This window comes from Camarhynchus parvulus, chromosome 1A (genome assembly GCF_901933205.1).
Source record: "Camarhynchus parvulus chromosome 1A, STF_HiC, whole genome shotgun sequence".
NCBI classification, from domain to species: domain Eukaryota; kingdom Metazoa; phylum Chordata; class Aves; order Passeriformes; family Thraupidae; genus Camarhynchus; species Camarhynchus parvulus.
This window is the reverse complement of record NC_044586.1, coordinates 60,958,757-60,986,180: the sequence shown is the minus strand read 5'-3', so window position 1 is coordinate 60,986,180 and position 27,424 is coordinate 60,958,757. Positions and strand designations below refer to the sequence as shown.

The 27,424-nt window shown below is 36.1% G+C and overlaps 1 protein-coding gene across 4 annotated transcripts in view; it reads left to right on the top strand.

Moving 5' to 3' along the window:
- The window catches only part of PCLO (piccolo presynaptic cytomatrix protein), a 318,722-nt gene extending 293,376 nt beyond the window's left edge, over positions 1 to 25,346 (top strand). For all 4 annotated transcript variants that reach the window (XM_030959381.1, XM_030959382.1, XM_030959383.1 and 1 more), the window contains 3 exons: positions 19,833 to 19,967; positions 20,600 to 20,745; positions 25,177 to 25,346. In XM_030959381.1, the coding sequence (XP_030815241.1) occupies positions 19,833 to 19,967; positions 20,600 to 20,745; positions 25,177 to 25,317 (422 nt within the window). In that variant the 3' untranslated portion in view covers positions 25,318 to 25,346. The remainder of the gene's footprint in view (positions 1 to 19,832; positions 19,968 to 20,599; positions 20,746 to 25,176) is intronic.
- Positions 25,347 to 27,424: the final 2,078 nt, after the last annotated feature.

Genomic DNA, 27,424 nt, shown 5'->3' with positions numbered 1-27,424 from the left:
CCTATTGTTGCCTTCTGCACTTATTGCAAATTCCTACATCACAGTGGGGTTTTGTCCAGTGAGCTAATTCCAAACCTTCACCTCAGTTTAGGCCTGGAATTAATGCCTTCCTTGTTGCCACCTGTGCCTCTTGTGGTGCTTTATCTTATGGGAACTTCCTTCCCTGACAGTGTCTTGAGGCATTTCACTGCATTCTTTAAGTCCTGACAACATGTGTGCATGTATTTATAAATATACGTACACATATACAAGTTATTGAATCTCACATAGATATATACATACGTATGGACACAAAAATATTATAAATTAATATTTTTTGACATACCTCTTTGGAAATAAAAAACAAACCTGGGTTCTGAATGAAATGCTTCATCTGTGTCTGTGGGGTTCTTCATAATTCAAAATTCTGCTTTTGTTTCATTAACTTTTATTATCTGGAGAATGAACATCACTGTTTTTAACTGCAATGGATAATAAAAAAGATTAGACCTGTGTTGCATAGTGGCTCTGATATAAAAAGGTAACAAATTCTATTAATATTCAGTTTTACAATTGACTTTTACCTGTTAGTTGTAATGGTCTTCCTTATTATAAACATTTAAAATAATTTGATGATTAGTGATTTCACTGGAAATTTCTTTAGAATCTTAAATAGAGGATAAGGAAAATTATGATCTGATATTTAATATTTTGCAAGCAGGACCTGCTTAAGTAGTTTGGGCATTTGGCTGAATAAAAAAGTTTTATCCTGCTTAAGTAGTTTGGGCATTTGGCTGAATAAAAAAGTTTTATTTCAGTCTCTTACTCATTCTGTTTCTATGTTAATTACCTAATTAAAAACTTAGAGTTTTGTCTACTCTACATAAAAAAAACCCTAATTCAATATCTTTTTACAGCTGGGACCTCTGAAATAGGTAATACAATGAGAAATTTCATCATGGGATTTATAGGAGGATCAGCCACTTAAATAAAAAATTTCTAATCAGTGGAATGAAATAACCAATCTGACGATACAATTGATCTGACCTATTTTAGAACTCTATTTGCAAGTAAAACCAACTATATTCTAGATGAGCAATCCCTCAGAAGACACTGATGCTCAGACAGATGAATCCTAGCTGCAGGGTTACCTAATGTCCAACAGATGTTAGGTGACAGTCACTGTAAAATATTATTCTAAATGCATCAAGAAGTAACTTTTAAGCACATTTAACTTTATTTGAAAAAAATGCATATTTGATTTGGTCTGAAGTTCTAAAATGAATGCTGTGCTCAACACTAAGTGCAATTACCATTTGGAGTGTTAAGTTCCATATTTATCTTGAACTAACAAGAACCACGAGATGGTGTCAATTTGTTTTTTTTTTTTGTTTTATTTGTTAGAAAAGGCTCTAATTAAGGCATGAAAAATAGAATAGGGGAGAAGTTTTGGGTTAACAATTTACTCAGATACAACATAACCATTTTGAAATCATAGACATATAATTGTTATAGAGAACCAGGATGATCACTGAAGCAGGTCAAAAATCTACCAATTTTGTGCATCTGTAGATAGCAAGTACTAATTCTATTTTAATTGCATTTATATAATTTATTATTTTCAGTTCATAGAATTCAGTGTTTCTAACCAGTTTTATGGGGCTGCTTTTGTTTTGTTTGGGGTTTTTTGTTTATTTGTTTGTTTATTTTATTGATTGGTCGGGGTTGGTTTGTTTGTTTGTTTGTGTTGGTTGGTTGGTTGGTTGGTTGGTTGGTTTTAACAAGGCAAAAGGAATTTTGCCAGAATTAGTGATCAATTTAGCAATAAGTTTCTCTTTTGGTTCGTCTTGAGGAAAACCCCACACTAGTCCTCTCTTCTTTCCACCTTTCAAATCTCCCTAGAAAAATTAAAAAAAAAAATGAACCCAGCACTGTAGAAATTATATCCTATAGAATTCTTCCATAGATTCATTTATTAACACAAAACTCATTAGAAAGAAGTAGGAACATTCCTGATTCACTGAATCTTGAGATCTGTAGATCTACAGTTACTGAATGCATCCTAGTTTTTTTGTCTCTCAGAGGAGTTGGTTGTATTTGCTGAAAGAATTTCACCCACAAGAGACATTAGCAGATTGCAGGTTCCCTTGTTGACCTGTGACAAGCCTGGCAAGAAGCTCTGGGTGCCTAAAGAGATCAGATGAGCTCTTCTCTGAGTCCTGTACCTCTGTGGAGATAGTGGGTCTGTCCCTGCTCACTTCACTGTAGCTCACCAAGAATCATAGCAGGCAGAGCTAAAATCTGTTACAATCTCGAGGAAAAAATCACAACACAAGTAGATAATATTAAAACAGAACACATACAATAAGTAACTTCCTCTATTTTTTAGACAGTGTCACTAACATTTATCATCACTGACAGTTCAATCTTTCTCAGATTTGAACTATATATATATATCATATAAATTTAGAAATAGGCTTTAGGAGAGGCATAGAAATAATATCAACAGTTTAGGAAAGTTTACTCTTAAATACTCCAGTGATTTCTTCAGGGCTTAAAACCCACTGTATTTAGCATTTAGACTTTCAACTCACTGTTGGTTAATGGAAGGAAGAAAAGGAACTTTCACCAGCTGGGAAGGTGGAAGTTAACAAATTCTGGGAGCTCCTAGAGGAACAAACATGAAACTGGAGAATAAGGGGCAAAGGTGATGTGGGAACTTGTCAGAGGGCATACAATAATTTGTATGTTCCATACCATGGGCCTTTTTGGAAGCACAGACTGAAATTTTGGGGAGTGGGCAGCCCATGAGGAAATCTGGCATATGTCTGTCAAAGCACGAGTGAGAAAAAGCATAAATTTAATTCTTCAGATTTTTCTAGTAAAGAGTAAGAAGGGACTAAAGTGTCCTTGAGCTCTGAGGTGTTCCCAGGCTGTTACATTCCTTCTCTTAATTTTTGCCTAAGAGTTGGGCCAAAGAGAAAAGCTGACCTGCTCACTTCTTAGAACTAAGCTTTCTTTAGATAAACTCCGCATCCAGCTGAGTCCAGCACACTCCATGAACACTCATTCTCAGCATTATAAAACTTTGGAATTCACCACCAACATTCAATTTATATAGAGCACACCCAGCCACATATTATCAGACAGAAAGATGTATCCAAAGCATCTGAGCTCTCCAGCTCCCTCCAGCAAAAAAGGAGCAATGAAGAGCTCGGCTTGCTATGGCACTGCTGACTTCTATCTCCTGCAGCAAAACTCTGGAATGAACTGGACTTGCTTTCATGCAGAAGTGCTAGCTTGTTGATAGCACCACAGCTATATTTAAAGCTCTTTTCCTGAGGCAGATTTTCTTTATTGTTGACAGTAAAATAGATGTGCTATAAAAAGAGATTTTTTGTTTTCAAACAGTTGGGAAATAATGCAAGGACCACAGAACAGATTCAATATTCTTTAGAGTTCTTTAAAATGAGCAAAACTGAAAATATACAATTGGTGCCCAAAGCAATTTTAAAAATACTTAAAGTCCTGGCATTGGAGACAATGTCTTTTTCCCACAAAGCAACAGATTTTTTTTCATGGTCTCTTAGCAAAGTGTGCAGTGTCCACTCTGTTCTGCTCCAAACAGAGAATAAAACACTCTTCAAATCAGATTTTTTTCCAAGAAGGTCACTTGTACAATGAAAGCAACGATTTTTCTTGAAACAATTTTAATTTAGAAAATGTCTTAGTGATCACTATTACTGTAATATTAAATATGGGCTGTAATATTAACTATGCAGGGAGCGGGTCATAGGAAAGGATCCTTCCCTTCCACTGGGTGCTCGTTAGTATGTTGAAGATGAAGCCAGACTCTTCTCAGACCTCAGCAGCCAGAAATAAGAAATAGATAACATTCACAAGCTGAAGAAAAGGAAATTCTAACTGAATAAAGGGAAAATAAAAAGCAAGCTAAACCAACAAACCCAACAAAAACAGATAAAATAAAGTTTTTCTCTACAAAACTCTACAGAAACATTCTGTTCAGCCTCATCTAATGTGGAAGTTAACCCTGTGAGTGTGGTTGGACTGGGGTGCTCCAGCAGTCCTTTGCTCTGTGAATCATTCTATCAGTTTACAATTGTTCCATAAAGCACATTTTAAACCAGCATTATGTCTGTAAAATGCCATTTTTCCTTTCCCTGAACCTCATCTCTCCCTTCATGGTGACATAAGGCGTGTGCTGATTCAGGTTAGGTGACTAACCCAAAATCAAGACACTGGGGTGGGGCAGGAAGGGGGTGAGGTTACAGTGGGCAGGATCCTTTCTGCCAACGAGCTCATTAGGCAGCTGTACAAACTTTATGGCTACAGGAGATAAAGTCAGGGACACTGTGTGGGAAGCAATAAGAGGGAATTTGGAGAGAGCTCTTTCAGCACCAGTGCCTGTTTATGACTTTTTAAGACTTGGTGATCAGTTACAGGTTACAATCTTTTCAGCTAGACTGGTGCTGAGGATGGTATAATTTTCTTTAGGGGTACATCTCATCTACTACTCATCTCAATCTACTTCAACTGTTTATAAAAAACTCCATAGTGTTTTTCATAACCACTGAGCTGGTTGAATTCCTCCCGGGTAATTGCTAGATGTTCCCTGCTGCAACTGCCTACAATTAATGTACTCTTTTCTTTCCCTAATGACAACAAGACCTGGAATATCTGAACACAGGCTTTGTAAATAAGAGGTTATTAAAAAAACCAAAATTGTTAAATAACAGAAAAAAATCCAAGCCAGGTTGTTTATTTTGCATATTCTTTTTCTGAAAGGATAATGGTTTTATGGTAAATCACTGAGGAAAGCTCAGTAATTTTTTTTTTTTTTTTTTGGTCAATGCCAGTTACACCAGTTTTGTCTTTTGACAGCAGAGGAGTTAATTCTACCTTTACCAGTGCCTGTTTTCAAAGCATAACAAACAGCTTTCAAAATCAGAAAGCACAGTACTCAGCGGGGTAGCAGACTTGCCTTATGTTTCTTGAAGCATTCTTGATAAAAAAATACTCCTTTGCTGGAGCTTATATGTCACATGGAAAAAGGCAGTAAATTCAGCATGAATTGAAAGCTCGTTATCTTGTTGCCCCTATAGGCTTCTCTGAGGTAGTTTACAAAATAATGAAGATTACCAATGTACATTTAGTTGCCATTACTCTCTTTAACTGTAGTTGCCTCACCTTTCTGATTGGAAGTACTACATAAAATTACTTATATTTTTATGAAAACAATGATTTTAAATATATAATGCAGACCACTATCCTTTCTAAAATTTAGGGGTTTGCTAACTGCCACTAGCATTATTATTATTAAGAGATAAACCCAAAAATTTTACAAAGAAGAAGTAGTGCAAACTGCTGAAAGCATTTAGCACAAAAGGTCTGAGATAGAAATTTTGGGGTTTTTTTTGATGGAAGTTGTGACTATTAGCTTATAGTATGATGGATATCTCAGGCTAAGCTCTATTTAATGTAGAGGTTGTTTTTGTTGTGCTATTGAATTGTATTGTATGGATTTTATTTCAAAATTGGAAATTGAGTGCTTTGCACAGGATAATTAGAGCCCTGTGAGCCATTTCAGCAGCAAGTTTACAGTCTCCACACCAGTATGATGGTCCTTGATCATAATCATGGACTTGAAAGTCTGCATTCTTTCCTGCAGCCAAACTGTGTTGGGAAGGAGGAATGAAAATGTCCAGAGAAGTTAAATTGGTGTTCACCCAAATTAAAATGTATACATATGCTCAAATTTCAGACAAGAAGATAGTAAAATGTATAGATTTGACTGGTAAATAAACCTTCTCTCTCTTTGGAAGAGCTACCAACAGAGAGACCTTGTGACTTCAACACTGAGTGGAACATGAGTCCAACAGCACTCAGAGACTTGTGGTTCAGCAATGGAACCACAAAGTTTTGCTTCTGAAACCTCATGCAAGGGGACTTGCGGTACACGTGGTCAGGAAAGGGTAAAATTTGGCATCAAAGATAAAACAAATAAAGATAAAATAAGTTCAAAGATAAAGCATGGTCTTCAGCTTCTTTGGCCATGGAATCCTGTATTTCACAATGATAATCACAAAAGAGAAATAATTAGCACTACCACCAATCAGCAGGTCCGTTTAAATTCATGTAAGTATGAACATGTCATATTTTCCAAATCAGATGGACAACTTGATCCTGCTCTCAGGGAAGAAAACATAGGTCAGTTTTACATGATGAATCCAGATATCATACTTTGCATTTGAGAAAATTGGCTCATAGATTTTAGCAAAACATTTCCTTCCTACAGTGGATCATAATCTGAATTGATCTTTAGTGATTTTATTAATGTTCCTCAGCTAATCTATATTGCTACCTCAATATTTGCATATTTAAATATTTCTGCCTTTATTTTTATGCTTATGTACTCAGTGATTTCTTACTTTCATTGGGAACTCAGTAAAAATCTGTTCAAGTCACTAAATACTGTCAAATGCTAATGAGAACTACTGAATCGGTCTTTGAATCCTTTTTTTTTCTCAGTCTTCAATCATTTAATATTTTGCATGTCCTCTAATCAGTTAAAATTATTTCTGAGATATTATACAGTTGGTGATATTTTTTCTGACCTAGAATTAAGAGACATATTCTCTGAGAAAATATACATCACAGACTGTTTTTTGTGACAGATGCAGAAACAATTTGTCGGGCAAGATTGCTCACAAATAGCACTGAAATTGCAACCTGACACTGGTTCTTCTATGTGATGATAAAGGAGGAGTGTGATCTGGTGCTTTACTGTTCCTTGCAAGGCTCTCTCTGGTGGTGCTGAGTGTCTCAGCTGGTGTGGTATCTAACCATGGGCAGGCACCAGCTTGGCAAGTCATTCTTCATGAATATTACTCCAAGGGACAGTGTTTTCTTGGGTTTGAGCCAATTCCAAGCAGATATTCAGTAGTCATATTGTGTCTCTTTAGGGTATCTAAAAAGGCAATGCTGTAGAGTTTTAAATATTCTTTACTTCATCAAGATTCCTCTTGTGGTGGCTCTTAGGAGGAAAGTATCTTTCTTCAGTTCATGTGCACCTAAACTGGAGGTTTGATAAATCTGTATATCTGATTTTTATTCAATCTTCTCTCTTGTAGTATGAAATTCTTTCTGAATAAGCTAAAAATCCAGGAAAATATATGTTCTGGTTTCCTAAATCTGTCTTTGTTTTTAGTTTAAACCCCCCCTTATTTTCTCTTCTAAATTCACTGAAATTGTAAACAAAGGCTGTGCAATTTCTTCAGGTATTGGCATTACATTCATGGATGATGATTGCAAAGGCAGTGCTATACTTTATTGCAAATTAATAATGAATGCATAACAGTAATAGCTTGGGTTCTTTTCCATGTACCAGGTATTTTACATTTCAAAATTCACCAGACAATTTTTAAATAAGATGCAAAGAATCTATGCTGCACTTTCTGTTTGGGAAGTCTTGCAAAACCCCACTTTCAATTCCCATGTGCACAGATTTAATTTTAAAATGTAAATTATGAGCAAGACTTAAATACTCATCTTCAAAAGAGCAGTATTAAATCTCAAAGATTCTTGACAAAATCATGAGGGTTGGCCTCAGTGCATAAAGTCTATGAAGTATTAACTCTCAAAACAAGAGACTAAGCTTTTTCAGTTGCCAGAAAGTAAATCTACAGATGTCAGAGCATTAGTTCATTATGAGATACTCCTTTGTATTCATTATTGCAAAGATTCAGCTAATTATAGAAGTTCCACTGCATGCATAGTGCCCAGAGCAGAAAAGGATTTTCAATTAGTTACAAAATAGTTGAGTTTCTGTTTATCTACAGATAGATGGTGTATGCTTCGGTGACTTCAGAAAATGGAGAGTTTTTAAGCCAGATAGATATAAACACCGACCTATGTGTGTTTTCTTATTCACCTTTTCTGGTGCACATCATTTTGAGAAAAATTTCATCAGAAAAGTTTTCCAGTTGCAGGTGGAATTGATATAAAATCCAGGTGAAGGCCAAGAAATCATTGCCTCAAACCCCCTCATTTGGGACATCCTCAGATTCCAAGATGGGATTACCTCTTTTCTGTGTGGTGCCAGGGAAAGATCCCAGCATCTGAGAGAAATCAGTCTCTGACTTTTTATTTCTCTAAAAAGTCCTGAAAAAATATTTTAGGTGATCATATTGAAAATTTTCAGTCTTGCACTATAAATCATCTCTGCTACAAATCTATCATATTCTCCCATGACTGAATATTAGGACGTTTTATTTTACTAAAATACAGGATTCCCAGGTCACCTTTCTTTATGAGAGGACTTCAACTGTCTCTCCCATTTCCCATGGAAGTTCTGAAAGTCAGAAACATTTGTGGCATTTTCACCTCTACAGAATATTGTGACCTCTTCTGTAGCTTCATTTTGCCACCTGGAACGAGGACTTAAAATGCTGACTTTTGCCATTGCTTTTTACATTACATTTAATTCCAGTTAACTGGAATTAACTGTGAACTGGTTTCTTTCCACTTCATGAACACTCTAAATAGAAAGACATTTTCCCTTTTTCATTTTCTTTCCATCATTTCAGTCTTCATCACAAATCTGAGTGGATTTGCATAAGTGCTGCACTGTCCCTGTACTTTTTCTTCCACTCTAGGTTTTTATATAATATTTTTTATTCAAACATATATCTGTGGAGCTTAGCCATACACATCAGTTCAGCAGTGCAATGAAATACCAACTTTAGGATGTCTGTTAGAGCAGCTTGAGGGAACCAGCATTGCATGAAATAAAGAATAATGGCACTGCTGAGTGCTGAATGAGAGGGAAAAAGTAAAGCATGCATTCTAACAAAATGCAGGTACATTAGTCTGTAAAGATTTCTGGTGGAAGGTTAAAAACTAAAAAAAAAAAAAAAAAAAAAGGCATTTAATAGAAAACTTCAGGCAAGAGCCAAAAGGTAAATTGATATTTGTCCAGACTGGCAACTTTAGGAACTCTGCCCATATTACTGTAAAATGCTTTCAAGCATCAGTCCTCCACAGACTATAGAACTCTGAATAATACTATGGAGTGCTCTGCAGACCATTTCTGTTCATCCCTCCTGAGCAAAATTTGGATTAACAGTTTTTTTTTCAGTCTTGACTGAGCTGATTCCATTTTTATCCTGATTAATGGAAAGGATCATCTTCCATTGCTCTGTTGGGCAGATTATGCAGGTAGTAGAATCCCAGTAGAGATTACAAGTATTCATTCTCATGCTAAAATTTCCTAGGTTCTCTACAGCCAGCCCCAAAATGCTCTGATGGTCCTGGAAGACAGATTTGGTTTTCTCTCCTATGTTAGTCACAATGAGCTTTGTTAGAATTATCACAGCTCTTACTGTCACACAGAATAGGCAACATCTCTTACACTTAGTAGTCCTATTAGCAACAATAATTTCAGTAATCATTTTTATTTAATGCAAAACAAAGAGCATCTCAACAGTGAGCTGCTACCACTGCACCAGGAAATGTAAGTATGCAAAAGGAAATCTATTAATATAAGAGCATACCTGTCTTCCACATGAACAGTCAGTGCAGAAGCTTTTGCTCTGGTGCCCAAGCTGTGCAGCACACACGGCTGTGCTCTCCAGTGTGTAGCTCCAGGGAGGTATGAGCAAGACTTTAAGCATATTTCACTGAAAGTGCCTCAGAGCTGCAGTATAAATCTGAGGGGGAATCTGGAAATCATGATGTGAGGAGTGAATAGGCTTGTTCTTACCAAAAATTTTCATCTCCAGCTATCATGATAGTGTGCCTACTAGGTTTATAGCACAAAAGAGTGCTAACATATTGTGTTAGGTTTGGTATGTGTATGGATGTATTTGTGTATACAAATGCCATCTTCCACCTCCTTCTCAAAGAAAGCCTTATTAAGTTACATATGCCACCATGTGTTAAGTAATTTTTTTGTGGGCTATAAATGACTTGGCCAAGCTGTGAAATGAAACAGCTTGTTCCACTGCACTAACACTGCAGGCTCAGTGCTTATTGTCTGTGCAGTAAATGTTCGATGAGTCACTCTCCAAACGAAGCCACATCATATGTGCTTCTTACACCAAGTCCTTTTCACTGTGTATGCATCCTTGTGATAGGACAGCCTTAGACAAAGAGAAAATATCAAAATATACTATTGTTTGCACTTTTAAGTCAGAAAACTGTGGTTTGGTTTTTTTTTTCAGGTTGATTACCACTTTTAAAAACTTCAGCACATCTCATAAAACTAAGTCTGCATTAGATGTTTAGGTAATGTGTACTTCTGAAGTTAGAATTTTACCTTTGAACTAGTTTTCTATTTATTTTTTCTAATGAAATAAATTCTCTTAAGACATGCATCTAATTTTATCCATCTGCCTTTGAAGTTTTTTGTTGTTGTTGTTGTTTTCGTTAGACTATATGTCCAAAACACTACAAGGAATGAAAAATCACTACTCAAACAGCCCTCTGCCAAAGCAAATAGGGAATTTCCTAGGTATTCCTGTTATGCAACATGTTCTTGGGTTTACATTCAATTGCAACATGACTGTTTTTGCTTCTGCCTGACCCAGAAGTTCAGCAGACATTATATAAATAAACTTTGTTTTCATGTCATTCTTCCCACTTCTGAGTGGTCAGCAGGTTTCCTAACAGAAAACAACTTTTTGCAAATGCAACCTGCAAGCCTTTTCTTTTAGTTATTTCCAGTTTTAGCCGATTTTATTTAGGAAATACATTATTCTTACAGCATCTTCTAATCACTCTGTGTATTTTACTTTACGTTGGTGAACATTTCTTTTCATCCCAAGTAAAAAAAATATTCTGTTCAAATGATTTGTCTCTCTTTGGATTCCCAAAAGTGAATACAATAAATGCAAAACTCACTTGGTAATCTAGTCTTTCTTCTCCTGATATTATGCTACATAAGACTTCTGAATTGTATTTGTAATTATTTGATCCTCTTTATTATATATTTAGGGACATTTTCCATTATTTCTTGCTACCATCCACGTAACTAATTTTTCTCCCCTTAAAGTGCTTATATTATTTCTATTATAATTCCATTGTTAAGACAAATGGACTTAAATCCATTTCTTAGGATTTCCAGTATTTCAAGCCAGAATGTCTAATTTCTCAAAATCAAGTGGACAAAATGAATAAATAAATCTGTTGTGATATTAAATCTTCATATGTATATTCAGAGTGTTAAGGTGTAAAATTTTTCATTATTTTGACATAGAAGTGAAAGCTGTCTCAAAAGGGATTTCAGACTATGTTGTTGAACTCTCAAAATCTTGCATATCAAAACTAAAAAAAAGATAAAAAATGTCTTTACCGTGAGAGAGAGAAAGTAGCTTAAAACCTGTCATTTTTTATTGAGAACCTATGCAAATCTAGCAAAATCCTCCCTGGTTTTGTATAGCTGAGACCATTTTCTGTTCCCATACTGACATAGGAAAAAAGTGCAGACTCAGTCATCCTACTTTAATAACATATTTATGCTGTGTTACACAAAGATTATTGTAATATTGTGCAAATACTTAACTGAACTGTTGTTATGTCAAATTCAGACTTTTGCAGGCAGTTTGCAATTTTTTTTCTCCCTTTAGAAACACATTTTCTCCTTGCTAAAGCTGCAGTAGAATAAGCTTATATAGTCAAGGTTCAGGTTGCTCTGTATGTACAGCATTAGTTTTCTTCTTCTCCCTGTATGAAGTTTTTTTATACAAAAAGCCAGGGCAAAGTGTGCTTTTCATCATCAAAATTTCAGATGTGCTGTGGCAAGCCATCTTTTATGCAACTGAATCTGCAGCCTCTGATATGTCTCATTATGTAAGATGCTAAAATTGTGAAGACTATGAATAGATATTTAGACTTGGGCAGTGATTTATGGTGAGGATGAAAGGGAACAAAGGTGGTTGAAAAGAGTTTTTCCTTCTGAGATTGCACAGTTTCCCCTTTCAGATTCAGGCTGCACCCATCTTTGAAGTTCAATTAAAACCACAAGAATAATTTCAACCATCATTTCAGCTTTCTCTCAAGTTTTAGCTTTCTCTGAAGTTATGGAAAATTATGGAGCTGTATATTTTAATTTGGATACTTTTAGCCTAGTTTCATTGGCTAAAAATCTGTTTTCTAAATGAAAGCCATTAATTTTCCTCTCTACTAACACTTTAAAAAATGCAGGCATTACCTCCAAAGGCGTTCATCCATCCAAAAAACAAAAGCTTAAAAAGGTATTATCCCTACTGCCTACAAAATTCTGAGAGATTGCCTTAGACATAAACATTTCCTTATTAATAACCCTGTCAGTAGTTTGTAATTATAAATCAGAGATAAATTTTGGGGAAATCTGGTATTTGAAGGAAGTGCAGAGAGCATGTTGATAGAATTATCAGTTTAGAACACAAGAATTCTCTTCCACAGAAGTGGAACATATAAATAAGAGATAATTTAGTAGGATGTACTATGAGTTGTGTACATATCTTGACTTCCCTTGCTTCGTTTTCTTTCTCTCTCTATCTACTACCAGTCAAATGCACACAGGTATCCTGTGTTCATCTTCATTGTTGAAATCAACCCGTGGAGTAATCTCTGATCACCTAAATTTGATATTTACAGGTCTCGTTATTTTCCCACCATTTATTCCAAATATCTCTAGGGTACAGGGACAAGTCTGGCTAGATTACTGGAAAAAATATCTTATTGGAGAAGGCTCTGATCCTCTACACTGTCCTCAGTACAGGGGACCAGAGTCTTCTCCAGTAAGATTTAGGTTCGTTTAGGTTACTGGCTTGGGCAGCTTCTGATACTATTGAAACTCTTTAATCAGATTCACCTCCTCTAACATTATTCCTTCATTATATTCTTCCCACCACCTTACTTTTCCTACAACATTTTGGAAAGTCTCACAACAGAAATAAAACTTGTTGAAAGTAGATTGGTACATCTTTATTTTTCATATTTGAGCATATTGTGAAGTATCAGTGTGATTTTCCCACACATCACATTACTTCAGATCAAGAATTTTTACATATGGTATCAATGTGTAGTCAGAAGTGAGTTTTGGTTTCGTTTATTTTTTTGTTTTGTTTTACTTTTTTCTTTCAAAATAATGAATAAAACCTACGAAATAGGGGCACACAGAGAATGGCCAATAAATAGAACAGAACTTTGATTTTTTTCTGGGAAATATTCCACATCTCAACAGGCAAAATACTTTCTCTGTTTTCAAAATATATTTTGTACAACAGGGTTTTTTTTTACTTAAAATAAGGATTTGGGGCATACAGGCTAAATTTCTGCAGAAGCATATTTACATTTCTCTCGGCAGTGAGCCTGCTAGGTCTGAGAGTCACAATGTAAAGCTGTCAGCTTGTTCATATGCCTGAGCCTCAAATTCAGCCACCCTCAGTGCCCACTAAATTGTAAATTGTGTTTGCTGCAAGCAAAGTTGCTGAGTTCTGCTCCTCTCCCCCATTACACAATCACACGTGCATCACATCCCAGGGCACTGGGAGATAATTAATGACAGACCATCCGTGCTCATCTCATAATACACAGCCTGTCCTCAGCAGTGCGCAGTGCAAGGTAAGGAAGGGGAAGGAGAAAAGAGAGAAGCTCCTTGGGCTCCTGTCTGCTCCCACCACAGAGCATCCCTGTTCCCAGAGGGAGCCGTTTATCAGGAGTGGAACTGAGTTTGCCATCTCAGAGGAGAATGGCTGCCTGCACACAGTGTCCCTGCCTATGCCAGGTAAGGGACAAAATAAATCATAATAACACCCAGCCCTTCTTTTGTAACAGCACATAGCCTTTAATAAGAGCACATAGCAGATTAGAGAAGACTCTGAACATTTATTAGGGACCCTTAGCAGCTGGAGCTCCTCTTCAGAGCAGAGGTAGATAAATACAACCTTTCTCTGAACTTCGGTTTGTCCCATGAGCTGTTGATTGTACTGTGAAGAGCAAACTGAGTATCCAGTTGTGAGAGGAGCAACAAATTTCAGAACATATTCAAGCTCATATTTATTGAGAAAAACCCATGGTAGTAATCCCAACATGTATTTAAAGCACTGTGAGACAGGAGGAAGTGGTTGTTAAAACTGTATTAGATGTCTGATTTTTCTCACTGAAAAGAAAAAAAAAAAAGCTGTGGCAATTTTCATAGAGAAAGAAATATATGTGCAAAAGGTAAAAGACAAAAACAAGAAAAAAAAAGATATAGACAGAAAACGTTGGAGCCTGTAAACATTGAGAAGTACTGTTTATAAAGGTTATTAATCATTATTTTGAAGCAGCTTTGCTAGTAGCTCATGCCCCAGCAAGATGATGAAAGGCATGAATACAAACAGCTGGTACTGCAAGTAACTTGTGTGATGGTAAAAAAAAAAAAAAAAAAAAAAAGAGAGAGAAAGATTTGCTTGAAAAAAGAATGGAAAGTTTTGGCTGGCATTTTAACTTCTTGATATACGTATGTTTAAAATTATACTGAATACTTTTGCTTTACCTTCAGCTGGAGTTGTTTAGCTGTAATACTGAAATGTACATACTATATATATCTATATGTAGCCTACTAGTGGCAGTGATACTGAATTATTTATTGCAATAAGATCTTGTTATCTTGTTTTTCTGAAGCACAGCTGTCTGCTGGAGGATGAACACCTGATTCTTAAAATAGTGTTAAAGGAATCCAGCAGAAACATGTTTCTTGGTACAACAGCAGTGTGTTAGACAGAAAATTATGTCTGTACAATCTTCATGGGTTACTGTGGAGACATTCTTGATAGTGACAAGGTCCTCATCAGCCTTCCTAAGACTTTGTGCTTTCCCCTGGGATCACACTCCAAAGTCCTGTCTATGTTTACACGATCAAAGTCTCTCTCTTCACAGAAAACCCAGTCTCAGTTACTGAACCCAAACAACTCTAAGAGATGTTACTAACTCCATCTCTGGGAGGTGAAATCTGAGATCAGAAAGCTACTGAGGAACATTGGTCTTGTGACAGAACCCATCTTTTTTTCGTTGTCTTTAATCATGTCCCATATTTTAAAGCTGTAATTTTGTCCATTTTTAATTCAAGTTTTCGAGACATGGATTGGAATGTCAGGTCACTTAGATTTTATGACATGCTGCTATATGTTCTAACTCTCTAAATATTGCAAACATATCCTAACATAGCTGAATTCAAGATTTTGTTTATTTAAGAAATACAGATACATAGGAGTATTTTTTTTTTTATTCTGGAATATATTATTTCTCATTGCACTCTGTTAGAAATAACTATCCAAGTCCAAGTCATTAAATACCAATGAGACAAACAGTAGTTAAGTATATCAAAAAAATTACTTTATTCTATCAATAAATACTATACAGAGCCCTCAGAGGTACACTAATTTAATCTCTCAGTGTATCAAAACAGATAAGGACCTAAGGAGATTATGTAGGCCATTATCACTGAGATATGTTTAGAAAGATCTTCCTCTGATTTAAAATCTTTTACCATAAATTCTGATTCCTGAAGCTCCAGAAGAGCATTTCCTATATATTTTGTAAACAGTAATTTAATCTATAAGCCTCATTTGAAAAGAAACATGCTGGGAAATATTTGTTATTTTTTTTCCCTTGTATTTTATGTTTAATTCCCCTGCTGTAGCACCCCCCAGTCACTCTTCTGGAACAGGAGAGCCCATACCAATTTATACACAATTATGAAAAGAAAAGTCAGTTTATGTATTTTCCTGATTCTGTTTTCTGGCCATCTGGCATCCACTCAGGAAATTACTCAAGTATGATGTTTATCAAGTAGCAGCATTTAGGCATCTCATATTTAAATTTCCAAGTTTAACCTACTCATACATTATCCATCTATGTGAAAATCTATGTGAAAATACATAGTCAACATCAGGAAGCCATGCAACTTATTTTAAGATAAAAGTTCAAATTTTCTCAGAACTTTACATTTGGACAATTGAACTGAATAAAATTCCTGCCATTCTGCAGTCAGATTTACTTGCTCATTCAATGCATTGCTGAATTAGCCTTGATAACACAGAATGATGGGAGGCAGCTACTTACTTCTGTCTTGGGTAATTCTGTTTGACAGCAGGCATTTGATTAAAAACGAATGGTAGGACAATCCATACTTATCAATCTCTGGAATTGACAACAACAGTGCAGATGACACATCCTGTGATTTACAACAGCAGTCAATTAAAACTAATAGCAAAACTAATTAACCTTTCACAATGCAGAGTGTGACAGTTCTACTAGAACAACAGCTTTGGCGTTGCCATCACTACAGCAAATTTAAACTCCTTGACTTCTAAAATACCTTGCAGCAATTTAGTTAATAACCACCTCCTTTTAATTGTTAATAAATTATTAAGAAATATGGTCCCCTAAAAAGAGGTGTGCAGTCATTAAAAAAAAACTAAGCATGAATGTTTTAATCCTTTGTATAGATATAGATATATTTAAGAAATGGTTGCCTACAGGTGGCATGTTGCAAAAGTGAACACAATGATGGTGTGCATGACCGTGCTGCTCTTGTGGTATATCAGTACCTGTGGGCTTGATACATATGAAACAGGTAAAATATCACACTAATTCAGCTTGAATATCTCTCATCCTTTTCAATTTTTACTCTAGCATATGGTTGTAGAACAACTCCTTTTCACTCCTTGTTTCCTAAGCTAAATTAGACAGTAATTTTTTAGTGCTTTACTATATGGTTCCTTGCCACTGTGACAATCCTGGTTTGCACCTCTTTCATCTGAAAATAATTTTGATTGAGGGAAATGTTACTACTCAAGCTAAAAATTGTTTTTCACTTCTTTGGGAAGCCATATTAGTACTTCCCTAAAATAATATGCACTCTTTTTCAGAGTTGAATTGTGGCATTTATCATCATCCAATGTATCAAAACACCTGCAATCAGTTCCATTCTCACATCACTTATGATTGATGTTTTCTAAACCTATATAAGAAGGCAAAATATTGTGATTGGGCGCTGTATATTTTGATTTATTCCCACCAATGCAACCCTTGAGGTTATCCAATCCCGTATTGGATATCTGACAGTCTGAGGAAGTTTATTTCTGTCACACCAAACATGACATTCATGACACATTCATGTCCAGCTCAGCCCACTGTGAACTCTCATCAGCTCTACGATGGTTCATTATTAACTATTCCCTCCATCACTGTATCTCTCATTTTCATTTAAAGAATCAACTCCACAAAACAAGGCAAATATGCTCTATTTTTGCACATCCATCAAAGGAAAGATGTATGGAACTTATATATGAGAAGGGGAAAAAGCTTAGCAATAGAAGGAATAGGAATCCCTTCTGAGTCTACAAAACTCTGGTGGGTTCTAAAGTTTATTTGTTTTAGTGCAATGTTTCATAAGCCTGGTGTTAAGGCTCCTTCACTCATGCTGTGGGAGAAATGAAAATTAGTATGGAAGTACAATGAAGCTATTATGCTTCATGTGTTTGCAGCTGTAGATCACTGTTTTCCCTACAATGATATTTAAATGGTGAAGCAGGATTGCTTGTCCTAAAGAGTATCTGGCAGTATAGAATAGTCCATGGAAAATTCCCAGATGCTGAGAAATAACGTTGGAATATTTAAATATAACTTGCTGGAAGAATATATCTTTTTTTTCTGGCTCACAACATCACAAGTGGCATCCAAACCACCTCATCTCATCTTAAGCTTAATGCACACCTAAATGAAAAAGGAGGCACTGAGGCAATCAAGATGAGGTCCTAACAACTGATGCAAATAGAGCTTAAAGGACAGAGAGGGAATCAAGAAAATAAGCCAAGTACATTTTCCAGAAAAGCCTGTGATTCACTAAAAATTACCTGAAACTAATATTAGGTTTGTCCTACAACTTTCCATGCTGGGGTTTTTTTCATGTTTCTGGGAGTCAGCGCTAGAACCAATACTGATCACAAACTCAGATTTAAACAACACCTTTCAGGTGTGTCATGTCTTCATCCGTGGTTCGAGAATTTTATCTCCAGAGACAAGGAAGCTTTATAATTTTGTCTTCTATCTCTTTCAAGTCATTCAAAATCCATAATTTAACCAAGATGGGCCCAGTGGAAACTCTTCAGGGAAAGGTTATTATAACAACTGGGATATAATGAACAATAACAGGGGCGTTGTTGGCCATTCCTCCTTTGATCCCAGCTATAAATGATCTTTTCTGTTGGCATCACAAAATGAAGACTTCATTATCTTTGCACAACCATGTAGCATGAAAAAATGCTATTATTGCATATTCAAACCTATAGGAATGGTTTTGTGATTATTAAATATTGTGAAAGAATCACTTGCCTCATAAAGTGTCCTCTCACACCTTAGAAATAATAGAAGTGCTGGCTCAGCTGAAGCTGAATTACAAATTTATTAGGGACTGTAACTAAATTAAATTCTACCTTCAGTTGGTGACGGAGCTGGGGGCCAGTTTGTAGCTGTGATTAGTTCTTATTACACTTTTACTCATGATCCCTCAAACTATTTTAAGTAGTAAAAAAGTAGAATTTACATCTGTGAAAAAGAAGCTGTCATTTTAGAGGGTGTTATTTAAATTTGATTATACATTTGTGATACAAGAAGTAATCTTTACATGCCACTTGGCAACTTAACACTCTTTAATTGAGAACCTTCTTCACATATATCATAATTGTTTACATTCTGCAGAGTTGCTTTGCACCTTACATCATCTTGGCACAAGCATCTATAATGTCCAGTAAAGTGTTAAATCCTGCAGACACCAGACACTATGTGACAAAGAATCCCAGCTGCTTTATGGTTTGATTTCTTTTGAACTAATGTCTAAAGTGAAGAGAAAGGTGAAATAATATTTTCAGTAGCAGGACAATAGATTTAGAAGCACAACCCCCACACTGAGATGATGTTAGTATGGAGAGAATTGAGCTGAGGATGCTCTGCTCCCACGCCCCAACATATTTAGGAGATACAGCCCTGCTCCTCTCTGCCTGGCTTCTGTAAAGGCTTGTGGGAGGACAGGCAGAGGAAAGGCAAAAGAGCTTTGTCTACATTTTCTTCTGTGCCTTCTCTCCATCTCTGAACTGATTAAGAGAGAAATTCATAAAATGCAGAAATAATGGCCCTGTATTTCTACCCACATAAGCAGAGAAATTGCCTTTAATTTTAAAGGTCACTCTAAGCCCTTCCCTTTAAACTGTGTGAATGATATTGCTCCATGTATATAGGAAGGTGAAATAAAATGCTGACTTCACAACCCTTACTTCATGGCCTTTGAATATCTTACTTTTAACACTCTATTGAAAGTTCTCTTTCTTCTTTTCTTGCTTTTTTTCTCTTTTTTTAAACGACATAACTTCAGAGTCTTGTAGTAAATGTTTCTGAAAAGGTGAATTGCAGTGACCATTATGTGACTTATAATAACTCCTAGAGAAATTTCTATTCTTGGGAAAAAAGCTCCACTGAGGCAAATACATTCTGAAGCATATAATCTAGTTATACAAGTGTATGGCATGTGCCCTCCATTTGCTCATTCAAGCTATACATTTTCCTTACATTCCTGACTGAAAACTATGAGCTATAAGTATAGCTATAAAAATTATAAGGAAAAAACCCCAAACACACCAAAACCAAAACTAAAGTAAGCAAAACCAAACCAAACCAAAACAAACACAAACAAACAAAACCCAAAACAAAACAGAAGAAAACCCATAAAATTTTACTTCTCTCCAAGTTAGGAAGATACATTTGGTTTCCTTTCACATTAATGAGGGTTGCTTTTTCTGCTTTTCCAGGTAAAACACAGGTTATGGGTGAAATCAAGATTGCGTTAAAGAAGGAAATGAAGACAGATGGAGAACAACTGATAGTAGAAATCCTTCAGTGCAGGAATATCACATACAAATTTAAATCTCCAGATCATCTGCCAGGTATCACTAAGAAAACAGCTTCGTGATACTTTGAAAACATTAAGTAGATTGTACCTCAAGTCATTGAACATCATCACTAAAATGGAAAAAAAAATTGCTTCTTAGCCAGGGTGACATATTGTACAGGGTTCTTTTTGAAGTACTTATTTTCTCCTATGAGCAATTTTAATGAAAGTAAAAACATTTTGTAGAAGCAAATTAACTCTCAAAAGTTAATCCTCTTTTTAGTTTACTTTTTATTTTTAAAAATTAATCAATTTTTAACTTTAGTAAAAATTATGAATCCTTAGGTTATAAAAGAACAGGTATAACTAGTAGAGGATTGTATTTTTGTGGAAACGCTTTTTAAAAACAAAAATCTCATGTTCATAATGATATTTTCATACAAAGATAAAGATATCAAGGTACTTTTCCCTTCAATGACTGTATTATAAACTCAAAGTAATTCCTTTGGATTTAGTGGGATGTGATGTGGGATTCACATTTTACACCATGTGAGTGAGAACAGAATATGACTTTGTCGAATATAATTTTTTCACAAAAATCCCCCTCTGCTGAAATCATTAAAAACAAAGATGATTTAAAAGCTTCAAATGCTTCTGTATTTAACTCATTGAACTATTTTTCCCCAGACCTGTATGTGAAGCTGTATGTTGTCAATATCTCTACCCAAAAGAGAGTAATTAAGAAGAAAACCAGGGTATGCAGGCATGACCGAGAGCCTTCGTTCAATGAAACATTTAGATTTAGCTTGAGTCCTGCTGGGCATTCTCTTCAGGTAATTCTGCATTTTATTAAATCCTAATTTTGATGTTGTCTGTGTAGTGCTATGGGCATTTGAGCTCAATCTACTACCTTAGTTGTTTGCTGAAAAGAGAAAACTACAAATAAATTAACACAGTTATGTAATAATGAAAATATCAGGCTAGAGGAGACATTAAAAGATGGATTACTCCATCACACCACACTGAGGAAGGGTATTTATAGATCAGGCCTGAAAATTTTAGGCTGGATCTGTTCTTAAAATCCCCCCGAGAAGGGAGTTATACATGCCTTCCAAGAATATCTTTCTATGTATTTAGAAATTTTAGTGCAATATCAAAATCAAATATGTCATACTTTTAATTTAAGCTCACTTATCCTTAAGTATCCTCACAAAGTACAGAGGAAAACTGATTTGCCTTCTTTTTAATTAAAAAATGAAATAGGGTTTCCAGTGGAAGGCTGTTATCTTGCCTATCCTCTCTACTTTTCCAGGCTGAGTCAACCAAATTTCTTTGCTATGTCCTTTTGCCTAAATGCTTAATCATTTTATCATTCTCTCAATTTCTCCAACTTCTTTAAAAGTTGCAGTACCTAGAATTTGACACAATAGTCATAATCTCAGATGCTAAAAATTAATGATTATGCCCAGCCAGATATTCTCTGTTACATTTATAATGGAGATTACTTTTTGTCAGCCTGTGACACATCAAATCATCCATGGAACTGGTTCAAGAATAGTTCCTCTCCTGTGTTTTAGATGCTTAGACAGATTTGGCCATATGGCCAGACTTGGTTTTATTTAGACAGGGTGGATTCAGTTCCTCTACCTTCATTTATTTTCACATTAGGAGATAACAAGTATAAGCCATATATTCGGACTTCCTCTAGTCAATGGAGGGGGATGAGCAATTCAAGGGGTGTCTGCATGCCAACCTTAAAGTCAGTGGAAGACATTGTTGGGCATATCAGCCTCCAGTTAATGAACCTTTAAATCTGTTAGACCAACCTGAATAAGACAGCTACACTGTGGTGACTAAAGTTAGTCTGGATTATCTAAGTGCCAACATTATGCTTATTGATTGTATCTTTAACATTACAAATGGATGCTACTTACAAAACAAGACCCCCTAAAAAACAGCTACTGTTTTTCCTGTGTTAAAATGTCCTAACATCTTATTGTTTCAACAGACTAAAGAAAAGGCTGTTTAAGAATTGATATTTTCTGGGAAAAGATAAAATGATCAATAAAGTCTTGCCAAAGTTTAAGAGCTCCCATAAAAAATTTGCTTCCAGTGGTGGTTTGAAGAGGAAACCATATAGGATAGGCCAGTAAAGAATTCACAGAGTCCTATGGAAAAATAATCCATGAGGTTATAAGGAGGGAGATAGTGAGTGACACATCCATAAGAACAGTTAGCATGAGACTTGACAACATTTCCTCTGGAACTCTGTGACATAAGGACAAAAGGGGACTGAGGGGAGACCTTGTTTTGTTCTTCAACACGCTCCTGAGGGGAAGCAGAAGGGCGGGCACTGATCTGTTCACTGCTGTCACCCGTGGCAGGACTCAAGGGAACAGCCTGAAACAGTCAGGGAGGTTTATGTTGTACATGAGGAAAAAGGTTTTCACCCAGAGGGTGGCTGGGCACTGGAATGGATTACCAGGGAAATGGTCAGAGCACCAAGCCTGAGAGAGTTCAAGAAACATTTGGACAACACTCTCAGGCACATGGTGCAATTATTGGGGTGCCCTGCACAGGGTCAGGAGTTTGACTCAATGATCCTGATTGATGTCTTTAAACTCAGCATATTCTAAAATTCTATGATTTTATGATATGTGCTGATGCTGCATACCAGAACTAAGAGAATGAAGGCCATAAAAATATCCTGTAAAAGTATCAAGGAAAATGTTTAAAACAAAGAAAAAATGTTTCTGCTTCATGAGAATTGGAGTTTGAGCTGTAAAATGTATTGCCTTTATATATTGTAAGAGATAAATAATTTCAGATAAAAGTACCTGGAGAAAATTATAGGAGAAATTTACAGATGAAAGACATCAAATTCTGTTAAATACAAACTTACTGCCTGTGAGTCAGGATGGTCTATAGACCTTAGTAGGTATTTTGAGTGAGTATAACTACTTAATTGCTTTGTCCTTATATTCTGTCTTATACAGTACCCTCTGCACTTTTGCAAGCAAAATATTTTTTCTGGAGAGAGCTTTAATCTGACTCAGTGCATCTGTTTTTATGTGCTCTTCAAGCTCAACAGTCTATTTGTTCCCATGGCAAAGCATGAACCTGGATGATTTGAAAGCTGAATTTGAGTGATCATTTAGGACCAAAGAGATGGACACAGTCCAAAGAGATTTAGGGGAAACAGAAATTAAACAACCTAGAATTTATAGAACAAAAATGGAACTGGAAGATGATGGGAGAAAATAAGAGAGAGGGAGTAAGATGAGATTAAACATGATAATAATGAAAGGTACAATGTAAAGAGTGATGAGAACCAACCAGAGGCAGAAATTAAGACAGGGGACTACAATTTGAACATCAGCATCAAGAGCTCTGAGTGTTCACCATAAAAATGAATCCATGGGCTGTTGGGGAAAAAGAAAAACGAAAAAGATTTAGGAAGAGTTTGAATTGTCAGATATTGAGTATTGGGAATAAATAAGAAAAAAAAACCCTGGGGTTTAAAAACTAAGACTAGCTGATCCAGGATAACAAGACTGGAATGTAAGGCTTAGAACACAGCAGAACAAAGGATGAGAGACAGACAAGCTAGAGAAGATAGATCCAGGGGTTCCATCTGGGAGGAGCAGGGAGAAGCATCAAGGACAGAACTAATGAAAAATTGGATAACATTTTTTCTGTCCCAAAACTGTTAGTTGTCTCAGAATGAAAACATTCTGTGGAAAACATTTTGACAATTTTCAGACAGGCACTTTCCTCAGCCCCTGGCAGTTTTTTCCTCGCTTCTCTGATTTCCCTGTTCCTTGGCAACTCACCTGGGACCCTTCTGGAAAGCACTAAGCTTCTGGCTCCTGGCTCACTGCAATTAGAAATACATAATGTCCTATGCGAGGATAATCAGAAAAACCCAGAAGAACAAATTTCACAGATGTTCTGGTTTGGCTTTCCAGCTTCTGGGCAGTCCCTTCTTCAGCAAACACCAAAACTAGGGACCAAGAAAGCCTTCAGCAGTGGAGAAGGCTGCCTATGTTCCTCAAGGACACGTTTTCTGATGAACGGAATTTCCTATTAGTTCAGTGCCTAAGAGTTTTCCCTTCTCAAACCTTTTGACTAGTAGCCATTAGGTTTCTAAACTGTCCAGGTTGCCAATTGATATCAAAACTGAACAAGGAAGTAGGAAGCCTACTCAGAAAAACATTTGCAAATTTCTTCCCTTCTGAAATTTATTTTAAACTATTTGTAATGTAAAGTTTGCATTTTTTATGTTGCTTTCCAAATCAGAATGGAAAATTTTCAGAAATTGTTAAGTTCTTGATTACAGGAAATTCTAGTTCTTCTACAGACCTGTTACATTTTTACTACCATGTGGTTTCAGCAGAGTACAAAACCCCTGTGTTCTGTCATTTTTCTTCTAGCATAGATCTTTGAAACCAAGCAACAAAATGCTCATTTTTCTCTCTTGCTGGTTCACATGGAGAGTGACAGCCTCCTCCTGTTATCAGTAACTTCCCTTGCTTGTTGCTTGTTGAGGTCTGCTCAGTAACTGAATATTACAGACGTGCTGCTAATGCTGCCATAGATATACAAATCTTCATTATTTCTTTTTTTTTTTGAAAAGCTTAGGAAATTTAAAAAATCCCCCACACTGTGCCTGTTAATTCAGTTACTTAAGAATTAAGAAATGCTAATTTTTTTCTGAATATGTAACTATAATTCATGCCATGAATTATACATATTATCAAATGCATTTTCTTAGAAACATGTATAATGAACCTATAGATTCACAGAATGAGACAAGCCCTTCAGAAAAGTGTATTGTTTGCATGGCACAAGCCTCTTTGGCTGGAAAATATGCACTTGGATGACATTTCACAGAAAGCCTTGTATCCAGTCTGCATTTCCACAGACTTAACAGGAGCTGCTACTTCACTTGTACAAAGCTTTATCTTGTAACTTAAAACTAGAACTTATGCTCATATTTGGTAACCAGCAGGTAAACAAATTGCTCATTAACATTAAAGATTGTCATTCTAATTGCTATGTCCCATGATAAGGAAAGAGAAGCAGGAGAAGATTCAGTTTTCACAGGGCTTTCTGTGAAGGGAAAGGTGACTCTAAAAAGCGATGGTCAATGTTTCTTTCCTGTGCATAGCATATTTGACCTCAATATCTTGAATTTTCTTGTTTTGCTAGTATTATGTTACTGTGCACATTGATGATGATGATGATCATTATTATTTTCACAGATTCTGCTTGTCTCCAATGGAGGGAAGTTTATGAAAAAGACACTGATTGGGGAAGCTTATATCTGGCTTGACAAAGTGGATCTAAGGAAAAGAATAGTAAACTGGCACAAACTGTTGGTCAGCTCCACACAAACACACTGAGCAGAGCTGTCTGCTTAGGGCACAAAACATGCAGAGTCTGCTCTAAACAGAATCACTTCAAGAATATAGTTTGATATCATTGTGTTTAGCTAGTCTTTCAGATTACAAAGTAGAAAAGAGCAGTCCCTGGGCTACAAAGCACACTTAAATGAGGGCTAGTACACTTATTTTTGCTGCAAAACACAGCAAAAGGAGAAGAAAATCTGGGCCCAGAAGTTAAAGTGAGGCTGTTTGAAACGAAGACTGATAAGAGGGCTCCATGTTGTTGGACTCTTGTGAAGAGAGTAACTGTGAAGGAAATGAAGAAGGCTGGAGGCAGGCGCTAACGCAGAGCTCGGCTGCAGCTGGAGGAGTGTGATGGGAAGTGCAGTCTGGTTTTCTGTGCAACCAGAAGGAGATCATTTTATGCAAAACCACCTAGGGTGACTGACTTTCCAAAATCTCACTTATTGAAAGTGTAAAACTTGCTCCTCTGCACCTTAGGATCTCTGATAATTTGCTATAGTGAGATTACGCCACTTGACACAAACTGCAAGGTGCTTGCAAGAGTGGTGATGTTATTTTACATTACTTTTTGCCTTCTTTCTTTTTTCCTTCAAAAACTAGGCTGTGAAGAATCAGATCTGATTGTTTCATTTGTTTCTGTGTGTTAACAATGGATATAAACCACTCTCCTAGAATGTGATGGATAAAATTATATAAATGGTCTATAATTTGGGATGTGGTTTTAAAGAGAAAGGACAGGTTATAAACTACACTACATCAGAAAGATAAAATGCTGTTTCAATGTCAGTGACACTGTGTTTCACCCCACCCTTTGAATCAGAAGGTCTGAATCAGTTTGAGATTGAAGGGACTTAAGCACTGGGACTGATGCAGTTATTTCAACCAGTCCTCACGTTTTTCAGCAACCAGTCTTGCTCTGAAACTGTAGAAAGACGATGAATTTTAGGCTATTTTGTGGCACTTGGGAGCAGCAGCCCCACCATGCCAACAGTGACCCTCTCAATGCAGGGCTCTGTATCAACACTAGTGACACATTTGGAATCTAAGGGGAAGGGACAGCAGGGCAGTTCCTGACTGGATGCTGCTGAATCAGAATGAAGAATATCCTCTTGCTATCTCAGGTGAATGTCTGAGCATAATCCACTCGACAGCATGGCTTCTTGGTTAGGAAAGAAATAAATTGGAAGGTAACTTGCAACTTTTAGGTCTGTGTCAGTACTTCCAAGCATCAAGTCCCACTTTCAGGGGTTTGAAGCCAAGCAGTTCTCTCATTTGGGATGAAAATACTGCCTGCCATGGCTTAGGCTAGTTGCTGTATTTTCCCTTGTGCCATGTTTGAAGAAAGGAGAGCTTTTTCTCTCGTTCCTAAAAGTATAACAAGTTTGTTAAAACCCAAGAACTAATGGCACTAACTCCCATGTTACTGAGAAATCATTTAATATTTCACAACTTCAATAAAAAGTAGCTTCCCTGGAACTATGGTCTCATGACCTTTGCATACTTAAAAAGAAAATGAACAAATTTCTACTTGTCAGACATTTATTTTTCTGGCCCAAAAAAGACTTTCCAGTTTTCATTATATTATTTGATGTACATTGTCTTATATTTTCTGGATATATGTAGTACACGTCCACAGGTTGTGCAAGACCAGCTGAAAATATTCTTCTGGAAAATATTATATGTTTAAAAAAAAAAAAGGAAAAATAAAGCTTAGGTTATTAAGCAACTGGATTGACTGCAAAAAAGCTACACTATTTAATCTGGTGACACTTCCCACATACTTTGGTTTATGTTTATCAACTTAAAATATCAGCATGGAACAGGAATATGAGAAAAAACATACAAATTATATTAATGCTACACACACCAAGGAAACTCCTGTTGTTCATAACCTGCTGGTAGCCTGCTTAACTTGCAAGCAGAGCAATCTCACCAAAATCTTATTAGCTGTCTTTAAAACACATCACTGACAGTGGAAGTAGGGTGTGTGCGCTTTAATGTTGAATTTTATGCTTTCACCGGTATATGTATACCCTACCTCTCATATATTTTAAGAACAGTCCTCTGGAGTTATTGTAAAAATTCTATGTTTTGATGTTGT